The sequence below is a fragment of the Egretta garzetta genome, unplaced genomic scaffold (genome assembly GCF_000687185.1).
Source record: "Egretta garzetta isolate BGI_Z169 unplaced genomic scaffold, ASM68718v1 scaffold11, whole genome shotgun sequence".
Lineage (NCBI taxonomy): Eukaryota > Metazoa > Chordata > Aves > Pelecaniformes > Ardeidae > Egretta > Egretta garzetta.
Window position 1 is genome coordinate 765,112 of NW_009258621.1, and position 24,774 is coordinate 789,885.

At 44.9% G+C, this 24,774-nt stretch overlaps 1 protein-coding gene across 3 annotated transcripts in view; it reads left to right on the forward strand.

The window, feature by feature from the left end:
• COQ8A (coenzyme Q8A) overlaps nucleotides 1–24,774 on the forward strand; it is a 43,945-nt gene that overhangs the window by 9,888 nt on the left and 9,283 nt on the right. For all 3 annotated transcript variants that reach the window (XM_035903655.1, XM_009648183.2, XM_035903656.1), the window contains exons 3-8: nucleotides 714–1,124; nucleotides 2,386–2,452; nucleotides 11,356–11,430; nucleotides 18,463–18,585; nucleotides 22,697–22,782; nucleotides 23,874–24,014. In XM_035903655.1, the coding sequence (XP_035759548.1) occupies nucleotides 714–1,124; nucleotides 2,386–2,452; nucleotides 11,356–11,430; nucleotides 18,463–18,585; nucleotides 22,697–22,782; nucleotides 23,874–24,014 (903 nt within the window). The remainder of the gene's footprint in view (nucleotides 1–713; nucleotides 1,125–2,385; nucleotides 2,453–11,355; nucleotides 11,431–18,462; nucleotides 18,586–22,696; nucleotides 22,783–23,873; nucleotides 24,015–24,774) is intronic.

Below are 24,774 nucleotides of genomic sequence, written 5' to 3' on the forward strand. Positions count from 1 at the left end.
AAAAGACTGTCAGGAGAAGCTTGCCTTGAGTTGTTGCTGTGTCTGATGCTGCTATCCTTGCTTCAAGCACAGAATTTTGTTTGTTTATTTTGGGATGACAACATACCCTGCCATAGTTTAGTGACCGAATAATGAAATGTGTTTTGCAGTTGTTAATGTCATGGCCATGGAAAGCTGAGCTTACCTTACCTATAAGTAGGTATCTGGTATTGCTTCAGGTAGCTTTGGGCTTGGAAGTGCTGACATCGCATGATTAGGGCCAGGCTGGGAGGAAGGAGCATGGAAGGGGTAAGAACTGAATATTATGAAGCTTAGCTTTTTGTTATCCCTCCGAAGTGTATCCTATGTGATATTGCAGCTCCCATCACCTGTTGTTCCCAAGCAGCGTATTGCTTCTAGTGAACTCCACAATTAGTGACCCATCCTGGCAGTGTATGTAGAACAAGGCGTCTCCATTTAGGGGTACTTGAGAAGCTGTTAATGAATTTGTCCCATCAGTGGGGTTGAAAGACTGCCAGTGATCCCAGGTGTCCTCAGTGTTTCTTCCTTTTTTTCCCGTCTCTTACTGTGAATGTCTGCAGTGCCAGAGTGTCCACAAATTCCTTATTGTGGAGACATGACAGCCTAACTGCATGCCCATCTCCAAGGACCATGAATGGGTAGGGAGCACTTTTTAAGTTCTTCTTTTAAAGTATTTCTATTATTGTTTGCAGGAACTAGGCAAACAGCAGGAGAACTTAACTGATCTCAGTGAGGATTTTGGGAAAGACTATGACTTCTCAGCCCGAGAGCCATCAGATGCTTCAATGGACTTCTCCACTGCCCCCGGCAAGCCTCATGAACGCAGCGGTGAAGGCCCTGCTTACTCTTACACTACGAATGGACCTTTTAGAAGTGTTGGTGAGACTGGAGATTCTGGTGTGGGTCAGAAGCCTTTCCCTCCCAAAATGGATGCAAGGTTATTTGGAGGCTTTAGGGACCCTGGAAATCCTTTTGCTGCTGCTTTTGGACAAAATAGGGCTTTTCACCAAGACCATTCCTCTGTTGGTGGATTAACAGCTGAAGATATTGATAAAGCCAGACAAGCCAAAACAGGTTCAGAGCAGAAACCCTACAAACAGATGGTAGGTTTGTTTGGTTCTGGATTTTGGTTGGTTGGTTTGGTTTTTTTTCAATTCAGGATTGTCAGCACTATGGTTTCTATACTGGTTTGTCCTTACTCGCCTTCTCCTGCGTTTCTCTCGTTTCCTCTTCCGCTATTCCCCTTTGTGGAGGCAAATTAACTCTGATCTCTGTGATATTAATTTTGTCAATAGCTTTTCAGGCTCTCCTTTTCACACCTTTCTGTATCAGATATTCTGATGTGAGAGGGTGTTTAAAAAGCATACATAGGGCTAGACTTCAGTTTTATATTAACAGGAGCTCTCCTTTCATTTAGAGGACTATGAGGACTTGATGTATTTATTGATGCATGTTACAGTAATGGAGGGTCTGTATTTCATCCCAGTTTTGGGGTGAAATGTTGAGCAGGTGGGGACAGCTGTTAGGCTACAAAGGTTTGGAGATGGGCTTAAAGAGTCTGTCTTTTCCTTGAAGGGCCCTGTTCCCTTTAGGTAGTTGTTTTGCTATGGCTGTGAAGAATGAGTTGGCCGTAAGCTCCTCTCAGCAAAGGCTGTGGCTGCCTGTACTGTGTCTTGTAGTCCTTCTAGAGGCAGAAGGGAACGCTGCCCTGAGCATTAGGAGACTGCAGAGTAGCACAGCTCACAACTGTTGCTTTAGTGCTTCATGCCCTTGGGTGAGACGGTGCAGAAAGCCCGCAGCAGAATCCACAGTGGAGATACTTGCCATCTGCTCTGACCTTCTGCCTCCTTCCCCAAACCCACTACCAGATGCTACCGTGGGTTCACTCACTCGAGATACTGCTTTGATGAAACTGTCCGCTTCTGCTGCTCCAGCTGTTGTGCGTGGGGGAATTATCTACTGTACTGTGAACCTGATAACCTTCCATGAGTGTTAATTCCACGTGCGGAAGGGAGTTTGGCTTGGCATTGTGCTGCTTCTACAAGTTCAAAATGTAAGGGCTGAGGTGAAAGTAAAAACAGGATTTCTAAACATGGCTGTCAGCTCTTCCATCTTTCCCTCCCTCTTGTCCACTCTCTGCTTAGTGTGTGCTTCAGTTTGTGGTGTGTCTGTTCTGCAGTGTGTTCACTTGAAAAATCTATAAACATATATAAGGCTCGGTGTTCAAGAAAAGCTTTCTGTAGCACAGAGTTGTTCAAGTGCTTTCAAAGTTGCGCTCTGAACTTGCAAGTATCTGACCATATGCCCAGTTAATTTGTGGATTTCTTCTTGTTTTGTTTTCCTTTCCCCCACTTTCTGCTGCAGCTCAGTGAGCGTGCGCGGGAGAGGAAGGTTCCTGTCACAAGGATCGGACGGCTCGCCAACTTTGGAGGTCAGTTTGCACGCTCACGTTTGCAAAGTCACTACGCTTGAACGTACGGACTAATGGCTGGCTATGGCAGCGCTCCTGGCTAGTTAGCTCGGAGCCCGATTTGGGCTTTTTCATTACAATTATGGATCTTGGCCTTTAGTCAGAATCTTGTCTTCTGCCATTCTTCTATCGTATCTAACTGCTGCTGTGATGGTATGGCAAAGAAAAAAGCTCCCCACCTAAACAGGCCTTTCGGATGCATTCAGCAAGCTGCCTGTAAACAAGAGCTACAGAGCTGGAGTGAGTTTTCATTTGTCTTAAGACAGCAGGCTGATATATTCCTGGAACTTAGTTTTCATATATCTGTTCTGAAAAAAAAAAGTTGCTCTTAAGAGTGTAGGGCAGATGATTTGGGAGTGCATAGCAGAACTGCCGTCTTCATTGTACCACATACTGGGCTGTGCTGTTTTAATGACAAGGAGAGAGTGAGGTGCAGGTTGTTCTCCAGTCTGTACAAATACCCTGGTCCTGCATATGTGATTTCACTTTATTGAGGAAACCCTCCTAGTCCATACACTATGCTGTTACTGTCAAGCATAGACAGCTGGAACGCTTGTTATTTTAAATTTTTTTTTCCCCAAACTTATCCTTGCTACTTCTCTGAACAGTGGTTAAATATAAAATGTATCCTTTTGGTATTGATTTCTGAGGGAGGGGAGATGATAACAGTCAAGGTTTGATTTACTTTGCCATTGCTTATAAACCATTTTCTCCCAGGAAGGATGTAAAGTCTGAGCTTGTAAGATCAAGCTAGCTGAAACTTGTGTGAATTTTATTTGCAGAACGGGACTTACTATGTTAAAGAGCAGCTAAATATCTTCAGTAATATTAACAGATGGTGCTTATCTGATGTCTTATATCCAGAGCTGTCAAAGGACTTAACGTGTTCCTGAGAAAGAGAACTACCACAGTGGAAAACATTATCACAGCCAGTCTTACTTAGCTAATCATTAGATGTTTCAGTTTTGTGTTTTTTTTTTTTTTTTTGTGACCATAGTGTTTTGAGATGATAATCGCCTATCTAGGTTGTGAACGCTCTCTCCCAAGTAGCATGTTAGGCCCTTGTGGCACTTGTGATTCTCTTCCACAAAATTTGATAGAGAAACACATGTGCTAAGTAGACATCCTTGTGTTATGGATTGCAGTAGAAAGAAAAAATAGCCTGTCAAATGTAATTCAGATCAACTATTATATAAAAAACTCCAGTTATTCTTCTTCTGTGTGCCTCTCTGTCAGAGTAATATGCATGCTAAGAGGAGTTGGGGGCAGGGACTGATTTCTATGCAGTTCAGTGAGGGAGTTTTGTGATAATATAAGGCTTTAATGCTGGTCAGATCTCTTTAACGCTGTAGTTAATTGTAGGCACTCTGGCTTCTCAGCATGCTCAGTATTCCTTAAAGGGAAGCAAGATTCATGATCTGTTTTTTGGAGTGACAAGGCATCACTTCAAAACGCACTTGACTTCTTTGTTTTTAAGCTCTAGTAGCATACAGGTCTCTGTTATAATCTAGCCGTGATTTTTATGGAAAGCATCACAGCACTTTTAGCTGTCATCTTCCGAATTTATCTGTGGCTACTTGCTGACAGCTGGTGGATGTGAAGTGGCAGACAACCAAATTTGCTGTGAACTTTGAGTTGCTGTACGCTCCAGCTCTTGGCACCCAAGGCTGTTGCATGAGGAAAGGCTGACTCATGCTTCAAGGGGAAATACAACTACCTACCTGTCTTCTCCTAACCTCAGGTTAAAAAACAAAACAAAAAACCCCACAAAACCAAAACCACAAAGGGAGAGTAAAAAAGATTGTTTATAAGCAGCATCCCCAGTCATATCTCTGTGTGTCATCTATTTTTTGGTCTTGCCCTTCTCCAGTTGTCTATTTTATATGATTGAAATTGCTGGCAAGACAGAGCTCTTGCTTTCAGACTGCTTTTGGGGGGACATTGTGTTGCAAAAATGGTGTTCAGATTCTCTGGTCTCCTCAATCTATTGTGAGTGTTCACTGCTTATCTTGCCCTCTGAATTTTTCCTTGCAACAGCAAGGAGAAATAGTACTGTCATTACACTGGCTAAAACAATAGACGTGGCCTGTAGGTATATTTTTTTTTTTTTCCAGTTTAAGAAATTCCTTGGATATATTTTGGTAGGCTGGGTAATGCTTGAAGAAGATTTCTGGGGGTGTGGTGAGTCTGAGGTAGTGTGGACAGCCCCACGTGGGAAGGACTACCTGTAAGGAACACTTAATGGTCAGATCTTGATCCCGACTGATACCAGCTTTTAACCAGCCTCTAGGACTGCCTGGGAAGAGGGACTCCATTTATAGCGAGGAGCAGCTCCCACTTGCTATTTGCTCTAAGTTGAGAGTGTTTTTTCTGACCTGCACATGGCCTTGAGAAGAGCCAGTGCAATTGTGAAACCCCATTAGCTAATTCTAGTGTGGCTTTCCCTGACTGGCTCTTATCTGATAAGAAACGTTCTTTTCAAATTGCATATTTATGAAACGTTTTAAATGCTTAAACCAGGAAACATTAGCTGATGGGAAGGGCTTGCGGTGCACCATTTGCTTTTACCTGGTTTTGATTCCTCTGAAGTTGTTGGTGACCTTTGGCTTATGGTTGACTGTTTTCTCTTAGATTGTGAGCAGGGGAAGGTAGTACTTGTGTGCCTTTCCTAGCTGTTCACTGTCCTCCCTGTCAATCCTTTCTGGGTATTATTCTCAGGAGCGATGCAAGAGGTAACTTGTACAATTTTTAAAAGTATCTGCAAGCTGAAGAGTGAGGGTGATTTAAGGGACTCTCATGAGAGCACAGGAGGCAGTTTCCAACTGAGATGAGAATTGAGTTTTGCTTTCCTAAGATCCAACCCAACTTAATGTATTTTATTTCAGAGAAGGCAAGATAAGCTTGAAGTAAACTAAGTGTTTCAAAACTCAGTGGTAGGTGAGTTGGAAGTTCCCTGTGCCTGCATGGTGCGTGTTCGGTCTCGAGCATTTTCTCTTGTCTTGCCTTTTCAATGGAAGTCAGAAACAAGGTGTAGGATGATTTAATGAGAATCTCTAATTAGGTTACTGGCTTTTGGGAGCAGCTGCTGCTGCTGAGGGATGATGGTTAACAACTGGAAGGAGTCCCTTTTGCAGGGGATGTCACTGTTAACCTGTGGACTAGTAGTGACCCAGCTCTGTCCTTGCTTCCTAGGACATTCAGATGATCAGGATTAAATAGGGGGTAGCAGGGCTGGGGGGGTGATTATTTCCTGCTCTGCCAGCTGCCTCGTCGCATTGCCTTGAAAATAATTAAGGGCAGGAGGCTGCTTCATATCTGTGAGGGAGTGTAGCTTAGAGCAAGTAAGCTTTTTGTGCAAGATTTTCTGCTTCTGTGCTTTGGGGTACCATCTTCATTTGAAGACCCCAGGAAATATTGTGGGAAATACAATGGTTAAGGTGGATTCTTGCCTTAGCACCTCCATACCAGTCAAACTAGCATCTGACTCTTGACTTTTCTTGGTGGAATAAAACACAGGTGTTTTCTTTATTTGCACATTAGAAAATGTCATTTTAGGTTAGGAGAAGATGGAATGATGTTGAATAGGTCAAAAGCAGAGTTTGTGTAACTATTTTTGGGGTTCAGATAGCTAAATTCCTGTGCTATTGGCATGATCCTGTTCACACTTGAATCATTCTGCCTCCTGTCTTTGGATGTATTTTTGTATGCTTCTTACAGCAGCTGGAGTGACTGCTGGTAGCTGTATTTATAGTACTAAATATCATCCTTGACTTATTTGTTTATTTTATTTTATTTTTTTCTTCCCTGGATTGGAATTGGTAAAACAGATTTTTCTGCAGTTTTTTCTTCCGTGCTTGTTTTGTACCCTGATGGGTCATCGGTTCCACCCACGCAGTTCTTGATCTTTTTCTTTATTTCCATTCTCCCTTCCTTGCATCATTTGATTTTTCTAAGCAGTTTCTGTCTCCCTTAGTCATACTCCTAGTTTGTAAGTTTATTCTTTTAATGATATAATAAGATCCTTTTGCAGTAAAGAAAATTCAGGAGGCTTGCAGTGAAGTCTAGATCTAATGTGATTGTAGCAAGTTTGCAAAAAAAAAAAAAAGCTAGCTTCTTGAGCATATACAGGACTGACAGCTACAGGATTTGGGTTGTCACACGAGTGACAAGTGAGTGTGGCTTTCTTCTGTTGAACATTTAATACTTATAAAGCTAGTGGAAATTGATACGCAACTGTCTGCAGCTTGCAACGTGTTCTGCGTGGTGCTTGCAGTGTTTGACGTGACTAAAACCAGGGCATGGGCTGCTCGAGGGGAGTCTTGCCCACCCCTGTGCTTGGCAGGCTGAGCAGAGCGATAACAGCCCATTCAGTCTCCTGTTTGTTTTGTTGTGTCAGTTGCTGAGCAAGAGGATTCTTCCTGAACAGAACTCATTCCAGATCATCTCTTGATGGGCTTGATTTGAGGTGTAGTGGGTGCTGGAGATGCCTGGAAAATGTCTGAAGAGGCTGGTATAAAACCAAGTGGCATTTTCCAGGCCTGAATTGATCTGTCTGCATAAAGTGCAAAATGCAGGAGTGTTACTTTCTAGAAAGTGCCTGGGCATGTTATTTTCCAAGGTGCTGAACCATGGCTGTTCAGTGATGCTGAAAATTGTCCCAAAATGGTTAATCTTGGAGGAAATACCCATCTTTCAGACACGGAAAATGAAGGATGTCAGGAGTGACTTGTGCAGGGTCAGTGGACTAGTGGCCCAGAGGAGGAGAGTGCTTTTGTACAGCCGTGCTGGTTCTCTGGAGGGATGACTTGGTCTTGGTAACAGGTGAATGGCTGGCAGCTTGTGGTGCGGTGACCTTGGCTGGCAGCTGAGCCCCATGCAGCCGCTCACTTGTTTGCTCCCATAGCAGGATATAATAGGAAGAGTAAAAGCAAGAAAACGTGGGAGTTGAGATGAAGGCAGTTTAATAGGTGAAGCAAAGCTCTATGTGCAAGCAAAGCAGCAGGAGGAATTAATTCACTACTCCCCGCTGGCAGGCGGATGTCCAGCCACTACCTGGGAAGCAGGGCCTCCGTGCTGTAGCAGTTACTTGGGAAGGCAAACACCATAACCTCAAACATCCCCCCCACTTCATCCTCCTTTCTCCAAGCTCTTACTGCTGAGCATGATGTTAAATGGTATGGATATCCCTTTGATTTGGATCAGCTGTCCTGGCTGTGTCCCCTCCCAGCCTTTTGCCTACCCCCAGCCTACTCATTGCAGGGGCGGAGTGGGAAAAAGAAAAAGCCTTGATGCTGTGCAAACACTGTCCAGTAACAGCTAAAACACTGGTTTGCTATCAACACTTGTAGTCACAAACCCAAGACACAGCATGATACAGGCTGCTATGAAGAAAATTAACTCTTATCTCAGCCAGACCCAGTACACAGTGTTGTTTGTGTTTAAATAACACTTGCCTCGACCATAGCCTTTCAGATGGGTGGGTGTGCAGGAGAGGCCTGGAAAACAAATCTGAGTGGCATTTCAGAAAATGAGTGGTTTGGTCTGAACCCTCCTGTCTAGTACTTGCTTTCTGAACCCTAGAGCATTAGTCTGGTCTGTAAGATGAGGACAGGTGAAGTTTTCCACGTTTGTATTTGTTGTGTGAGCTGTGTGTGCTCCAAGTGCCACAGTGAATGAAATTGAGAAGGTAATGAAAATGAAAAGAGAAGGTAATATGTTCCTGAAGTTCAGGGTCCGAGTGGTCTCTAGCACTGGTGTTAGTGCGTGGAGTTAGAGCCATGAGGAATCCAGCCTGTTATTTAATTCCTGAATTTCATAGTTCTGATAATAACTTGGTAAGAATAAAGGCATAATGTGAGCAGCTGAGACTTCTGAAAAGTGGCAGCTTTCTCTAAGCCCTGGACATTCAGGGAAAGCACCAAGTTTTGGCATTGCTTTGATGAGAAAGAAACCTTTGAATTACCACCCGTTTCTCGGTGATAGGAGGTTACATATACAGCTGACTTCATTTTTGCAGGCTTGACTGCTAAGAAGCAGCCGATGCCCAAGATGCACATGATCTTGGACAGTCCCAAAGGTGTTACCTACCCTCCTGCCACCACATGGAGAGCAGGGTTGCATATCCCCTGAGATGTTTCCAGGTAGTTACTGAACATTCGAAACGGGAATGCCGCGTTGCATTTTCATGTAATGCCCTGAGCCAAATAATCCTGCTGCGCACTGTGATTATAGTGTGAAGATGCTTGAAGCCTTTGTTTAAACTTCAGATCTTTAAACCTTAGCAGCTGTTTAACAGTGAAATTGTTTATGCCTGGCTTTAGTTTATATGAAACTGTTGTTGACTGATGATTGGAGGTCATTTTGTAGCAAATTGCACAGGGTGGAGCAGTGAGCAAATTCTAAGAGGAGTTTGTAACAGAAGCTCTTCTTCTAGTGTAGTCTACAATATGGTTTAGTTCAGATGCTTGACTCTGTATGGCCATGAGAGGGGAGGTGTGACACATGCTTGTTTGCAGTCTGGTCTTGCCTACGCTGATGTAAAACACAAGGTGCTTTGGACCATGCTAGAACTTCTTCAGCTTTATTCTGGAAGGCAGGGTAGAATCTGGTTCCTCGTCTTTCGCTTGCCTTTGAAGTGGTTTGTGTCTTAATGATGAAGAGAGATTAGAAACTTCAGATAACATTTTATTTTAGGTACAGGCAGTACAGTCTCGTTGGCAAATGTAGAGCCTTTAGGAGGAGGTGCAACATATTTAATTTGGAAACAATTCCTGCCAGCCCAGTTCAGCCTACCTCTGATAATCACCAAGCTGATTTCTGATGGGTAGCATTGCTTTGCAGGTGGTGAAAGTGGGATCACGGCCAGCAGAAGTGCTCTGTGAGTGGTGTTCAGTCTAGAAAATCCCATTTTGTTGATGAGCTCTCTCTCTTCATTGGCTTCCTGTCTGACTCTCCGTACTTTCTGCTCCAAGTTACTGTCTCATCTATGGGATCTGTTGCGTGTGTATCAGCAATTTAATAGATATTGTTACGCTCTGTTTGCAAGGTCTCTGCTTCTTTCCTGGGGAGTCCAGGGATATTTTGTCTCATTTTGTTCAGCTAATAAAATATCTGGATTTCTGGCTCAAAAAGAGTTGCACAGTGGTCATGCATGGCTTGGCACTACAGCAGGGTCTACACAAGTTAGCTAGTTAAACAGCAGACTTCATTAGGCCTAAATTTGCCATTTCAGTGCCACACCTCCATAGGAAAACATGTAGAAAATATGGAAAACTTAACAAAAAAACCCCCCCAAACACTAAAGGTTATTTCAGGGTTTTTTAATATAAGTATTATAATGTTAAAGTCATGTCATCCTGTGAAAGTTATTTCTTCTGAATGTAGATTTTTGTATTATGCCATGTGCTCTTAAACATCCATGTGCAATGGAGAATGGAAGGCTGGCTGATGGTTGCACAGTGTGGGAGGGCCCCTAGAAGCAGTGCTCTTGAAGGCTTTGTAGCCACTGATGCCTCCTGTACCCCCTGCTTCGCCATATGCTGGGTTCTTTGACCCAGCGCATGTAGTCTGCAAGGTTGCAAGATGGAGCTGCTTCTGAAGCAGACATACTGTGCAAGTTTGAAATTTTATTGCTAGAGGTGGGGTTGTAACTACCTGATGGGAGAGAGTTAAAACTCACTCTGCAAGATGAGGTTCAACTGGTTTGTGCCTGGGCTTCCTCACCTGAGACTATGAAACATGTGCATGTGTTTCGTCCTGCACGCACAAAATGCTGGTCAGCTAAGCTTCCTTCATTGTACTCGGTGTCCCCTGGCTGTTTTACCTGGGAAGCTGTCCTGTAGTCCTTCAAGAAGGGCTTGGGGTGCTTGGAAAACATGCACACCCAGTACTGCTGGCAGTGTAGGAGGAAGGCATGGCGTGAGGCGCCATTGCTGAGGAGATATGAAGGAGTGCCAGCTGTTCTGGTTGCCCGTGCCATTTATTATCCAGAAAAACAAATATTTTGAAACTGGGGAGGCAGTGAGACCTTTGGTAGTATGGATTACTGCATGATTAGATCTGTGTCTAATCTTCGGTGGTTTTGGTCAGTTTAGTGGAGGCAGATAATGATTCTTTTGTAGTCGTAGCTTAATCTGTGGTTGTAAGACAACGCCCTAGAATTTGCTGCTTGCAGGGGTGATAGTGCTGGTGTTTGGTCTCGGGGTCTTACTGTTGCTGTGCGGGGTTACTCCTCAGTACAGCTCCTTGGAATTGCAGGTTACAACGCTGTGTAAGGTGGGCCTCAGGAAAAACATGTTTCTGTTCATCACAGTCAATGAGCATGTGGAAGTCAAAGATAGCTAATGAGCACAATAAACCTGAACACTTAGACGGTAGGGTCTAGAGCCTTAAACTCTACTGGCTGTGTCTTCATCTAAATAGAGTTTTGCTTCCCCCTGCTGCGGTGGCGGGTGAGGGGAATTCTGTTGGGGTTTTTTTTCCTGAGAATTGTACTTTGAGAACCATATTTATGATTTTTTTTTTTTTTCTTCCCTTCTTCTAAATGCCAAGATTTGAGCCTACAGCAGGACCTCAGTCAGAGCACAGAGCTCTGAGTAGCACGTATTGACATGCTTTATAAAAGCCAGACTGGCCTAGCCTGTGATACCTGGCTGGCATGCTGGGCTGAAGAAGTACGGGATAAAACTGTTCTGTGCCAGACTTGAAGATGACTCCATTGAAAAAGCCAGGATGTTCTAATCAAGTTGTTTTGCCGCTGTACATTTGACCATGTGGCTTAAGGTTAATTACAAAAATAAGCCTCTGCATGTGGCTCAAAGGTTTTTTTTCATTCTGACCTGGGTCTTTTTCTTCTTATTTTAAAGGACTAGCTGTTGGTCTTGGCATTGGGGCATTGGCAGAAGTTGCTAAGAAGAGCCTTAGACCTGAGGAACGCAATGGTAAGCCCTTTCTATATCATACATATCTCTCTCTCTCTCTCTCTCTCTCTCTTTTTTCCCCCCCGACACAGTTTACCTGCATTTGCAAGATTGTATTCTTTTGAAAGCTGAGACGGTAAGGCAGTCAGAATAATGGAAGGATGTGGGTATTCTTTCATTTTTCACATAATCCTTTTCCACCTCCAGACTCTTCTCCCATCTAAGTACACCACAGCCTCACTACGTAGACAGAGGTCAGAGGTGTATGTGAAAGAATGAGTTTATGCTGGTACAATTCGTACAGCTTGCTTTCCCACAGCCACCCCTGAGTTTGAATACTATCCCCGTGCCCATTCTTGGATTGTCTTGGCCTAACAATTTTTTTTTAAACTGTTCAGTGAAGCCATGTAGTCCTGTCAGTACAGAAACTGCAGATGAGCCCATATGCCTGAAAACTTCATTCGTGGTTGCAGTCCATTTGAAATTTAAGGGTGCGCTGCTTAGGAGGAACTTGGAAGATGGCTGCTGTCTTTTTTAAAAGAGACAAAACACTTTATGGACATGTTAAATGGCAATTACCTACTTCCAGTACCTATATTTTGCTGCCTTCTAAAGGATTCTCATAACAGGTCAGAAGGCTGTACTGTGCAAATCGACCTGATCCTGTTTTCTTCCCAGCTTGTTTGAAGTTGGAGGTAAAATGTTCCTAGGTCGTACCTGGCCATGTCATTGTGGCTTTCTTCTAAGCTTATGTGTTGGTAAAATGTGGTAGTATTGGTTGTGTGTGTGTGAATGGTTTAGGGCATAGAAAGTGCATGGTGGTCTTTCCTAGAAAAAATGAGATTGCTCTAAAGCTTATGACTCCATTCGCTTGTTTCTTATCCAGGAAAAGCTTTGGTGGGATGCTGCAAAATGTAAGGTTCTTTGTTTCAGTTATTGCAGGCTGTTTGGTCTTCAGCTGATCTCTCTGGTTTGGCTCGCATGTTTGTGTTGAGATTATTTCCAGTGACTGGAGGGAACTAATGAAAGGGTTAAACACCTGCAGCTAGAAGTAAAAATGAAGTAAAATCATTCCTGGTTTAGAATCATTGCTTCGAGATAATGACAACTGCTGGGTCCTTGTAATTTTACTCTCTGGCCAGTAGTATTCTACTACAAGGCCAGTTTGTGTCTTCCCCCTGGATATCTTTGGGGGTGGGAGAAGGATGGAGACTGAGGTAGTGTGAACCTCTATTCCAGGAGGTACTGGAGTAGCTGAAAATTGAAGAAGTTTGGAGGGGGTAAAACCCTAAAAAAAGCCAACCAACCAAAAAAAAAATCCAAATCAAAACCCAACACCCCAGCAGATGAAACACATTCCCTGTGGTGGGGGACAGGGGTAAGGCAGGGGTTGTGCCACCCAGGACACTATTTGTTAATACCTGCATCTTCGTATTCCCTGTACAACTGGGTGATGCAGAGCAGCCCGGCACAGTCGTTTCTCTCCATGACCTGAGGTGTTTGGGTGGGTTTCTTTGCTTTGATTTAAAAGCATGCATCCAGGCAACTGTGGCCCATCCTGTAAAGAATCCTTGAAGGCTTTTGCTTTCAATGCTTGTGATGTTTGACAGGTTGCTCATACCTGCTGGAAGCTGATGATTTGCTTGGCTTTTAACAGAGGAGGAATTGCACAACTGTTGGTATTTCTCTGTTTGCCAGATTATTTTCTACTTGGGCACACCCCAAAGTGAAAACATGAGATTGTAGAGCTATGAAATTTGAGGGAATAACATGAGCTTTATTCCTCTTCCTTATAGCATGAGAAGGGATTAGTGTGGTTGGTGGTGTTTTTTTTTTTTTTTTTTGAGGGCAACAGATGCCTTTTCCTTGCAATAAAGCAATTATACCTTTAGACTTTTTTATTCTTGCTAGGGAAACTATTATTTTCCTGTGTAACTATAACTTGGTGCCAGAAGCTTGCTCTACAGTCCAAGTCGTGCTTTGGGAAGAGTAATTTTCTTGAACAAACCTTGATTAAAGAATAAGGTAATGAGAACTGCTGACTTTGATGCTAGGCAAGGGAGTTAGAAAATTACCTGGCTTTTATTTTTATCTTGTCTTGCTTCCGTTCTTGCTTCCCCACTTGCTGTCATGTCTGCTTAGATAAGAGCTTGGAGCAGTGGCTACACTGTAAAGGAGAAGGGTAGTGGGACTGAGAATGGGCTGAGAGCAGCAAGTATTGAGGTGAGGCAGATGTAAAAGACTTATTTCAGCCCTTGTACTGTCTTGCAGCTTCTCAGGCCAAGGACACAGGAAAGTCACCAGGTGACTACAGACTCTAGCTAGTGTCCTTCAATGTGTTTTCTGCAGGATTTTACAGTGGTGGGTAAGGCTTCATGGATGAGAACTCCCTCCGTGGGCTGTGCTCCTGCAGAAATGCATGGCAGAGGATCTGTACACAGTTTTGAGTCCAAGATCCCATTTTCTTGCTGTTCTTCTGGCAGTACCAGCCTTAGCTGCTCTTGGGGGAAATCTCTTGACGTAGGTACCTCTATATTTCTTTAAAAATACTTCTTTACCCCTTACATGATTTCAGCTTGAGGCGTTTGTGTCCAAGTTTTCTGGCTGCCAGCACCATAAGCTCGGGCTAAGACTTGTCTCCGAGAATGACATATTGTCCTGTTCCCTGGAAGCTGGTAGAGGATGTCTTTTCTCTCTGCACTGCTACAATACTAATAGTAATTTCTTGGCACTTCAAACTTAAACAAGTGGGATGTGTATATGCCCAAAGGCGTGCCTAAGAATTTCACGTTCTCACTGGCATCCAGGAGTGACAGGAAAGAGCCTTCTCTGGGTTACCCTCCTCTTGCCCAGTCAGTACAAATGAGTGTCTTCATGCCTTTAAAACTGCTCAAGAAACACTGGCCCTTCAGTCACAAAACCGCAAGCCAGAAACTTCTGAGCTACAAGTGGTCCTAGTAGCATGGCTTGTACTTCTTTCCATTGCTGTTATCAAATGGAGGGACCCCAAATGCCTACACTCCTGCACATTCTCTAGAAACGGCGCTAGTGCTGATCCGTCTTTTCCCGCTCAGTTTCCCCATCGTTGTTTAGCAGCCACAGGGCCCTTCTCTCTCTGCCTTGGATTGTCTCTGTTACCATAAGCACTTCACTTCTCAAGGGATTTGTCCTAGACCAAAAAAGTCTGGTGCAAGAGTCTGTGAATTTCTCCCTTCTTCATCCAAGCCTGATGTCCTGGACATAAATTCTTTCCACTGCCAAATTCTCTTGGTAGGCTGATGTAGCTAATTAAAAATAACCTCCTTGGTCACTGGTGACCTTGATGGCAGTCTCAGTATTTAGAGTGTGTATCTGAAGTGCAAGGCTGCCATGGGGTGGGAATAGGAGGGTAGAATAAATTTCCAGGAATAAAAATGAAAGAGTAGCCAGATAAATAGCTGCCATTACTAGTAAAGAGACTCTGGGTTCAAGGTCAACTTTGTAACTTATTAATGACCTGTACTGGGCCGTTCTACTAGGCACTGTGCAAATGCCAGGCTGGGCACAGCCCCGAAGGGCTGGCAGCTGGCCTAGGTTTGAATGTAGAGTTGTTTTCTTATGAAAAAGAATAATGCAATCTCCTTGAGTTTTCGGTACTAAGTGCTTAGGCTATGTTCTTGACTCTTCCCTTGCCCCAAAGTTTGTGTGGTGGATGGTTCTAAAAACAACTACATGCAAAGTCCAGTGGCTAGGTCGCTATTTCACAGCAGCAAAGGAGGTGGAGAAGCAGTGATACAGCTGTGAGATGCACACAGATTTGGAAGAGTTCACACCAATTCTGGATTTGGAAAGGAAGACGTGGGTCACGCACTCCTGATGGCATCTGCCTGCTGCCTCTGCTGTGGAAGAACTGACAGGCTCCAGGCACCATGGCTGCAAGAACCTTCATTTCTGAAGTCTCCTTGTTGCCACAGCTTGTTTGGATGTGATGTCTTTTTGCCTTTTTTCTTTCCCTGATGAATTAGGTAAAAAACCAACTCTGTGATCTTAAGATGAGGAGGAAATTGTTTGTAGCATCAAAAGGTACCTGTAGTCCTTGGGAAAAAGGTTAACTTACTGAAAATTGGCATATTTTTCATGAACTTGTGCTGGGTTTTATCCCCACTTCTTTTCTACCTAGCCTTGGAAGCCTACGTCTGTTTTCTCTGTTTTTGTTTTTTTTTCCTCTTCGCTTGCCGTTTGCATAATCCTGCTTTTCACTCTTGCTTTGAAGTCACCTTCTTGTTCATGCCCACTTTTAGCAAAGTATATAAACAAGCAACAGCTTGATCACGTGCGGTTGGGCTGCCCGGTGATCAGGTAGTGCCCCTGTGGGCGTGACTTCAATGAGAAGCACACCAGAAGAGGATGGGGAGTGCCTGTGTTTGGCTCTTTTTCTGGTAAGACTCTTTTAAAATTGTCAGGGTTCATTGGCTTCTGGAGGTGACTTTAATCATTAACTAACTCCTTTATCCTGCTGCAGACTCAGAGGAGGATATTTTTGTGTGCAGGTGGTATGAAGGAAGGTAAGGCTTTGACTCGGTAGTTTCCCTAGTTCCTTTGTGTCTGTATGTCAGAACTCATACAAAAGTTCATTTGCCTCATCATTGCTAAGGACACAGAATTTTCCTGATGGGACAGTTGAGAGCTAGGGCTCTGTTAGATGGCTTCAAGCACTCCACTCTCCAGAGCTAGCTTTTGAAGTTGGCAAAGCCATATCCTTCTGTCCTAGGCAGCTCTACCTATTGAGACTCTCAGACTCCTTACATTCAGGATCCAGAGCAAAATGTGCTCTGAAGATTGCTGTGTGTGATGCAAATGGTGACTTCTGGGCCCCTCATGCTTCTCCGCACCTTGTTCTCAAGAGGAGGATAGTTGTCCTGTGTACTCCCTCCTGGTGCTTTTATTCCTCTCTCCTTTTCATGTACATTTTGTCTTGGGACAGGGATTTGGACAGATAGATAGTGCATGCAATGCCATCTTCCTGTTCTCCCACAAAACAGGTAAAGGAAAGGAAGGGCTGAAGGACAGGGAAAGGCAGTGCTTGGCATCCCCTATGCACTGCCAATGGAGAGTTCAGAGCGGTATCAGTTCTCTAGGGAAAGCTTTGTAAGCAAGCCAGCTGCTTGCTGGGGCTGAAGGGTGTCAGTCAGATCAGTAACACGCTTAGCACCTCCAGAAGGTTGTACCAAGTTGTGTGAGCCACTAGAGTTTAGACAGCAGCTACTTCAGTCTGACTCTTGATTCTTTCTCGTGGCCAGTCTGAGCTCCCTCTGTATTCCTTCCCGAGAGCTAGCTGGAGATGGAGAGGATCTCTTGCTGCTGAGGCACTACATGACACATGAGTAACTTCCATCTGCCCGAGATCTTCAGGGCTGTTGCAGCTGCCATGCCCTTTTGGGCTCTGCTTGTTGTATACGTGGGCTTCAGTCGTTCTGTCCTTTGTATTCTTTCCTCTGAAGTGCTGAAAAAAAAGATGTAGCTCCGAGATCAGCATACCAGCTGTGGGCCCTGCAGCCTGGCTGTAAGACCTGACCTTCCTACTGCTTGGCTCTCCATCAGCAGGAGCCGAGCTGCTGCCCCAAGAGAAGTGGTTGGCGGTTGCCTGCCTGCCCCTTCTGTCCCTGCTCTACTGGGCATTGCCTGGCGAAGGAGTTTTGGGTTGCTTCTCCCAAAGGGACCACAAAACTGAGTCAGGGTGTCTTTCCCTCCTTCCTTCTCACTTTAAAAAAACCAAAAGTGTTGGGGAAGTACTTCTTATGCCATATAAAAACCACACTGCATACTTGGGGCTGTGGCACTGGTGTGTAGATGGCTGCAATGATTACTTAGTGAGCCTGTCAGACAGCAGGCTTTACCCTTTCTGGGGGATGGGAACATGTGTGTGTTGAGTATGTGTGTTTTGGGCCTTGTTCCGTGCAAGCTGATGCTTGCATGGCTGCTGATGGGAGTAAGGACAGAAGGGTTTGGCCTCCTCCCTGCACAGCCTCTATGTGCAGTCAGAACAAGTGATTAACTACATTGAGATGTTCTTCTGTCTAAAGGCAGCATCTTTCCCAGTAGCAAGCTGCCCGTAAGAATGTAGTGAGGAACGCCATGCACATGTGAGGATATAAAAGGGAAAAAGGTTGGCAATCTTGACAACAGGAATTAATTTCCCTTCCAGCACAACTGTCCAAGAAGAGCATGATACGACAGATGAGAGCTCTTTCTGGGCTTCTCCTGTGAGGACTGTCTCCAGCCTCCCTGGATTGACTAGCTTGATTAACCTCATCACACATTTACAATCTGCTGCTTTTTCAAAATGCTACGTGCAGCCCATGGTGTTTTGGGGTCATGGTGTTGGGAGAGTTTGTTTTGCCTGTGTGTCAGGAGATAGTAAATTTCAGTTTGATTAGAAAAGAATGGTATTGTGGACTTTGAGATGTGAAAGTTGCATCTGCTCTCTACAGAAGCCTGGTGCGCACTTTGGATGTGCAATTGCACAGCAATATGTGTTTATGTATGAATCTATGTTTTTTGGGCAAGAGTTACTGGGTATGAGAAAGGAGGTTTGGTGCTGGTGTGAATCCCTGCTCCCACCCTAAGAAGAGCCAGCATCTTCTCAGTCTATCCCAGTGTGCTGTCAAAGCTTTTGACAATTCCTCCTTGCTGTGGCTCGCCACTGCCACTCTTCTGAGGCTATGGCAATGCTGCATCCCATGGCATGGGACTTGGGAGGCCTTGACCTAGTGGTTTAGGCTGAGCTCACTGGCACAGTGGGATCAAGCACCAACACCTGCCCAGGATCCTGGACAGTCTGCGTAGCCTCCATGGATGTCTGTGCTGCTGTGACTTGCTGCTGTTGGCCCTCAAGCCAGCACAAGACACGTGTGTCCAAGTGCAGTCCATGCCCCTGGGTTGCAGTGGAGGCACTGTGTGTAGTCCTGGTTTGGCTTCTCTGGGGAAGGGCAAATCTGTTGAATGTGGACTAACATAATGGACTGAGCTTACTGAGGTAAGGGTGTTCTTCATCTGTACACGATCTCTCCTCAGGAAAGAAAGCGGTGATGGATTCCAGCCCGTTCCTGTCAGAGGCCAATGCGGAAAGAATTGTGAGAACCTTGTGCAAGGTCCGGGGAGCGGCACTGAAGCTGGGACAGATGTTAAGCATTCAGGGTAAGTGGTAGCACAGGTCCTCAGCTATCCTCCTTAGTAGTGGTTCCAGGTGGGACAGTTCATTTCTTGTCATACACTGTCAGCTGTCTGGAATCAGTGTCAAGTGAATGTGGAGAGACTGGACAAGTGGCTTTCTCATGTGAGAGCAGTGATGAAGATAGGCTTGATTCAGTTCAGTCTAATCCCAGTATGAAATAATTAGGTGTGTGCTACATACCACTACTTTTCCAATGCTCCTGTTGTCTCAGGCACACAAATGAAACTGGTTGAAAATAAGGTGATGCTCTCTGTGAATTTTAATGCCTGTGTTAAAAGAAATTGTTGAGAAGCAGAGCTGTATCACAGTACACAGGTGTCCTGCTAAAGAGGAGGAGGAGGAGACAAACCCATGATCCTGTTCTTTGTTCACCAAAAGTGGTCAAGGTTATATCTGCTGCCCTCTCCCATTACAGCATGTTTATGGTTTATATGCTTTGTTGGCACTGAAGCTTTGCTGGAAAGGCCAGTACAGCTGATAATCTTATCAGGTATAGAACACTTGTTTTCATCTTGAGGAGACTTCAAAGTGGTACTTACTCCATTGGGCTCTGAAGTCAGTGATCACAGGTGAAGGCATGAGTGATGTCAGTGTCTGCACTGAACTGCTAGGTTACTGCTGGAATATAGCACTCCTGCTGAGTTCAAACCTTTTCTGGACCTGTCCACTTTGCCTTCCTGCCCCACTTGATAGGGAAGGAAAGAACCAGCCAAAAATAGCTGTTATGCTTGTCTGGAAATAGCTTTCAAGATGTCACTGAAACTGAGTCAGTGTCTGAAATACTTGGCTTGTTTGGCTTGTGCTTCTACTTGAATTTTTGTAGGTGTTGACTGATGAGGCTGGATCTAGTATTGTATTAAATAACTTGGGCTAGCCAATAAAGCAGCTCCCTGTTCCAGAGAGTCCTGATTGTGGCATTTTGTTGTTCTTCATTTGCTAATCGCTTGTTTTAGGTGCGTGCCAGGCTGATGGCAACATTAACAAAGCTAGGTGGGAGGCAGCAGCTGCTCTGTCAAAGGCTGCCACCCATATGCTGTTTTCTCACCCTCTAAAAACTGCCAGGTGCCAATGACTGGTGGTTCACATTGCAGATCTTGTGAACTAGGAGCTCTTGTGCTCCTTGCTTTCTGTGGCCAGTGCCTCTGGCATGTGGGGTGAGTGAGCCATGTCTGGAAGTCAGCTCTGATGTTAACTTGTCTACTGTAGGTGGGGATTAACTTAAAATTCTTAAGAATTTCTTAAGAACTATTGAATTGCACCTGATGTGTGCCCAGAGCCTGGTCACAGCTGCCCTAGGCTTGGATGTGAGTGAAGAGGGAATAGCTGTGAAAAGCCAGCTTGGAGGAGCAGAAATGCCCTGGATTTTTGTCACTTGCCTGCTGTCTTCTAATGTTACGGAGCTCTGGCAGGAGTGTCAAACACTTGCCGATTGACTTCACTTGGGTGTCAAGAACATACAGGCCTTTAGCAACAACCTCAGGGGTGCTGCCCAGCCCTTGTTTGACTCTTGTGACGAGCGCGTGGAGTGCTGTGATGCCTGGTGAGAACATAGGCCCCTGGTAACCTTGCTGAGGGACAGTTGTGGTGAAATAGGTTAGATGCTTCCAACAGTGCAGAGTATCTGGTTCTTGGGCTGGCTGCTTGGACAGGAGGGCTTCACACAGTTCCTGCTGCTTCATGGCCTTCTGTGGCCTGGTGAGTTTGAATTGGCCGCTTCTATTAAGAGGGATGTGTGCTAATTGAGCACAGGGGCTCTGTGTTGCCTTGTCCAGGTGCAACTGAGCACCTGTGAGCTAAACCACCCAGAAGTTACAAAGCAGTGTCCTTAAAAACCCTGATGTCTCCTTCTGGGAGTCAGTGGATTTGTTAGGGTCCCACATCACTGCAGGTCATGCACAGAAAGGATGCCGGGGGCCCAGAAGCATCCCGTGTTCCGGTGTGTGTGCTCTGGAAGATTTTGAAAAGGCAGCTGCCAGTTGAGAGTGCCCTGCCTTGACTCTTGCTTCGTGTTTCATTCTGGTAAGGCCTCATCAGTTTACCACAAAGACGTATAACCTTGTTCATCAGCATGTTGTAAGCCTCGTTGTGTCAGAGTTGCCTCTGCAGCATGACTGATTTTTTAACCTCGCTGCTGAGTTTCTGTACGGTCAATCTGGATATGCAGGTTTCTTGGCTATTTGGCGTTGCGCTGATGAACAAAGCACTGGTGGTCAAGCAGCCCCAGTTAAGAATGCCCTCTCAGACTAAGGGTTGGAACACATTGTGAGTGTGTTTTGGATGTCAGCAATAAGCAAAATATCAGAAGTTGATCCTAAGTGCGTGTGGCAGACCCTAGTAACATGTCGAGGTATTGACACAAATGGCTTCTAGGAGCAGGAGTCACTTTTAGTGAGGTCCATTCTCTTTCTGCACAGTCATCCTAGGAGGTGCAGGTTATCACGTTACGGCATGACAGCTAATACTTTCACATACACCCGAGAATAGTTTTTATAATGTTCAGAGGCTCGGCAGTGATACACCATCGATGATAGAGCAGAAGTTTCTTTCAGGGTTTGGAATGTGCACACAAATGCAATGTCTAGCCTCCTTGCAGGGTTTTAACGTGACAACGGGAGTTTCACTCGCTGTTCCTGCAAAGCCTGTCAATACCTGACTTGCAGTGACAGAATGGGAGCTCCTCTTAAAAACTCCTGTTGATTCCACAGTGGGGTTTTGTTAGTACTTTTAAATGCTGCTCGTGGCTTCGGTGGGAATTTCTAAACAATGCTGAGTGTTAATCTCATGTCTCTACATTATTCTTGAGATTCCTTTCCACACATCTTCCCAGGACAGTGCTCTTAAATTAGGTGTTCTGTTTTTTGTTTCCTGGGACAGATTTATGGTTATGTGCATCTGTAAATGCAGAGGGTTGATAGGATTTTTTTTTTTTTTTTTTTTTAATTTTTATTTGAATGTCCCAAGTGCATGCGCAGGTTCTGTTCTCAAGATTAAGGCTGGTAGCCTGGACTTTCTTCTAGTGTTGGGAGAGCAGCAGATATATCTTATTCCTCGATAAGCCTTTATGAAATGAAAAGTTTGCCAGAACTGGTGGCTTTTCTCTGGGCTGTTGTAGGAGCCTTTGCTCAAAGGAGAGGATGCCCCTACCCCTCCTCTTTCTTATGAATGTAAATATTTGCTTGCTAAATCCTTCTGACTCTCAAAATAACTTACGGCTCAGCTGTGTTTTCTTCTGCCTACTTGTAGTTGCTTTGAGTAGTTGTTTAGAGTAGCGGATGCTGAATCTTGATTCCTCTAAGAGTTCAATACTCACGTAAGTGGTGGTTTACCACTGCACAGCTCTCTAGAGAAGCTGCTGCCCCTTAGACAGGATTAAACCATGCTATGAACCTGGGAGCGTTGGGATCATTCTCCAGAGGGTTCCTACCGTGACCTGTGTTTCCGTGGCGCAGTGGCCTCTCCTAGACCTGAATGCTGGACTGCTCTCAGCACGAAGATGGGCTAGTGGATGACAGAGGCTCGTGCAGAGCGCTCTGCTCTTGGGTTTGTGCAATCTGCCATCACACCAAAAGCCTCCATGCTCTGCAGAGCTGCCCACTGCTCCCGGCAGTGCTGCTGGAGAAAGCCAGGGAGGGCTATGACAACTGATGCTTAATTTCAAAGTATAAAAAGTTTCTCGGCATGCTTTCTAGCATACTCATACTTTGTCTTTCGCTTGATAATTGGGAGAGGGTGCACGGAAACTTTCTCCTGCTGCAGCAGGAGGGTAGCTTAAGAGATGTTTGAGTAATTATGCAGGGTTTTTTTTGCAAGAGTGAAAAGGAAGGAGTAGCTTTTTCCCTTTATTTTGCTACTTGTGCACAGGACTTCTGTTTGGCTCACTTCTAAAGGTGTGATGCCTCAGGTGCTACTTCTGGCTATGGAGAGTTTCTGAACTAAAATTATTTCCAAAACCTTCACTGGGGTGTGCTTGGGATAATCTGGCTTGTCTGAATGCAGGCACATGTTTCTTTGTGTGCTGAAGAACTTGGAGAATGCAATGCTTGCACTGACTCCCGTGTGCTTTTCCCTTGGCAGATGATGCCTTCATCAACCCCCATCTCCAGAGGATTTTTGAGCGCGTACGTCAGAGTGCTGACTTCATGCCGATAAAGCAGATGATGGTGAGAAATGCTCCTTCCTGCTTATCAGGGGAGGAGGGACAATAACAGAGTAAATGTCACCTGTGACATACCCCGGTAAGGGAGGTGGATGGGGATTTTTAAGAGTATTCTTTCAGTTGTGGGTAACATCTGATTCCTTATCTCAATTATGTGCTGCTTTTTCTCTCTAAAACATTGACGCTCAGATCTAGACAGAGGGAAAAATGTGGGGTTTTTTATATCCCGAGATTATGTTGATGGAACAAAATGTTGCATCAGAGATGATTATAGAGTCCTTTTGAATGTAGTTTCTGTTTCCTCTGTCTTGTCTTATGGATGTTAAACCAGTGTCTAGAACTGCCTACATTCCATTTTAAAAACCAACTTACAAGCCTTAGTGTGATGGAAAATTAACAGCAACTTCGTCCTTACTTATTCTGGTTAAATCTAACCCACCATCAAGAAGAGCCAGAACGAAGCAAACTAAGTTTGCTTTCTCCCGTATACATGATCTCTCTTTGTCTTTCCTTCCCCCTGTAAATTAAGATATGAAGGGTGATGCAAAAGGAATTGCCAGCACTACTTATCTGCCAAAAGACACTAAGCAGAGCCAGAACTTAAATACAGCAGTCTGGCAATGTAGCAAAAAAGCTGTTAAAGCAGGCTGTGATCTTTAATTGTCAGTATTGCCTTAAAGAGAGTCACTCTTCCATGCCTGCATTGCTTCTGTTCAGCTTGGCAGCATGACGAGAGAGGAGCAATATCTAACTCCTTGCTCATTTTCTGGAAGATGGCAAGTGGCATGAAAAAGGGGACGTTCGTATTGCTAAGGCAGCAGTGTTTGTGCTCAAGATCTGTGCCCTTTAGGCCAGAGCAACAGAGCCTCTCACAGATGTGATCAGCATCTGTTTAGTGCTGGGGGAGCACTGCTGGCTGGCCCACTCCTCGCAATGGTGTGCAATGAGGAGGAAGGGGGGACAATCTAGAAAGCAGGGTATGGGTACTCAGAACTGCTGTAGGCTGTGTGAGTCACCACAGAGGAACGTGATTTCCAGTAGCGAAAATGTTAAATCTTTGCTTCTCATACCCTGATGCTTTCTTTTTATTTGTAGAAAACTCTGAACAATGATCTTGGTCCCAACTGGAGGGATAAACTGGAGTCCTTTGAAGAACGCCCTTTTGCTGCTGCTTCAATTGGTCAGGTTCACCTGGCACGCTTGAAAAACGGGAAAGAAGTTGCCATGAAAATCCAGGTGGGCCTTACAGACCAGCCTTGTCTCTTGCCTGTGCCCCACAGAAGGGCAGGGGAACTGCATAAGTAGCTTTACTGCTAGACAAATGAGAAACACTTTAATGCAAGTGAAAATTTGGGTCCAGCAGTGTCTTATGTAGTGCACAGAAGGGAAGGACAGAAGAGGTTCTGCAGCTTGAGCCAGTCTCTGACTCCAGATGAGCTGGAGACATCTCATAGGTGTATTACTGCAGCGTGGGGATAATGGTGGTGAGGGACTGTTTGTGCTTTTAGGGCTCTGTGATGTGCACATGCCACGTGCCCCTTTCTGGCCACAGCCCAAAGGTTAAAGAAGTTTTAAGTGACAAGCAGGCACTGACTGTTGGGCAGTGACAGTCTGAGGATGCAGGAGGGTATTCACCAACTCATACTAAAGCTGTCAGCAACTTCACAAAATCACAGAATGGCAAGGGTTGGAAGGGACCTCGGGAGATCATCTAGTCCAACCCTCCTGCTAAAGCAGGTTCTTCTAGAGCATGCTACACAGGACTTCGTCTAGGCAGGCTTTGAATATCTCCAGAGAAGGAGACTCCACAGCCCCCCTGGGCAGCCTGTTCCAGTGCTCTGTCACCCTCAAAGTAAAGAAGTTCTTCCTCACATTCAACTGAAACCTCTTATGCTTCAGTTTGTGCCCATTGCCCCTTGTCCTGTCGCTGGGCACCACTGCGAAGAGTCTGGCTCTGTCCTCGTGACATCCACCCTTAAGATATTTGTACGTGTTG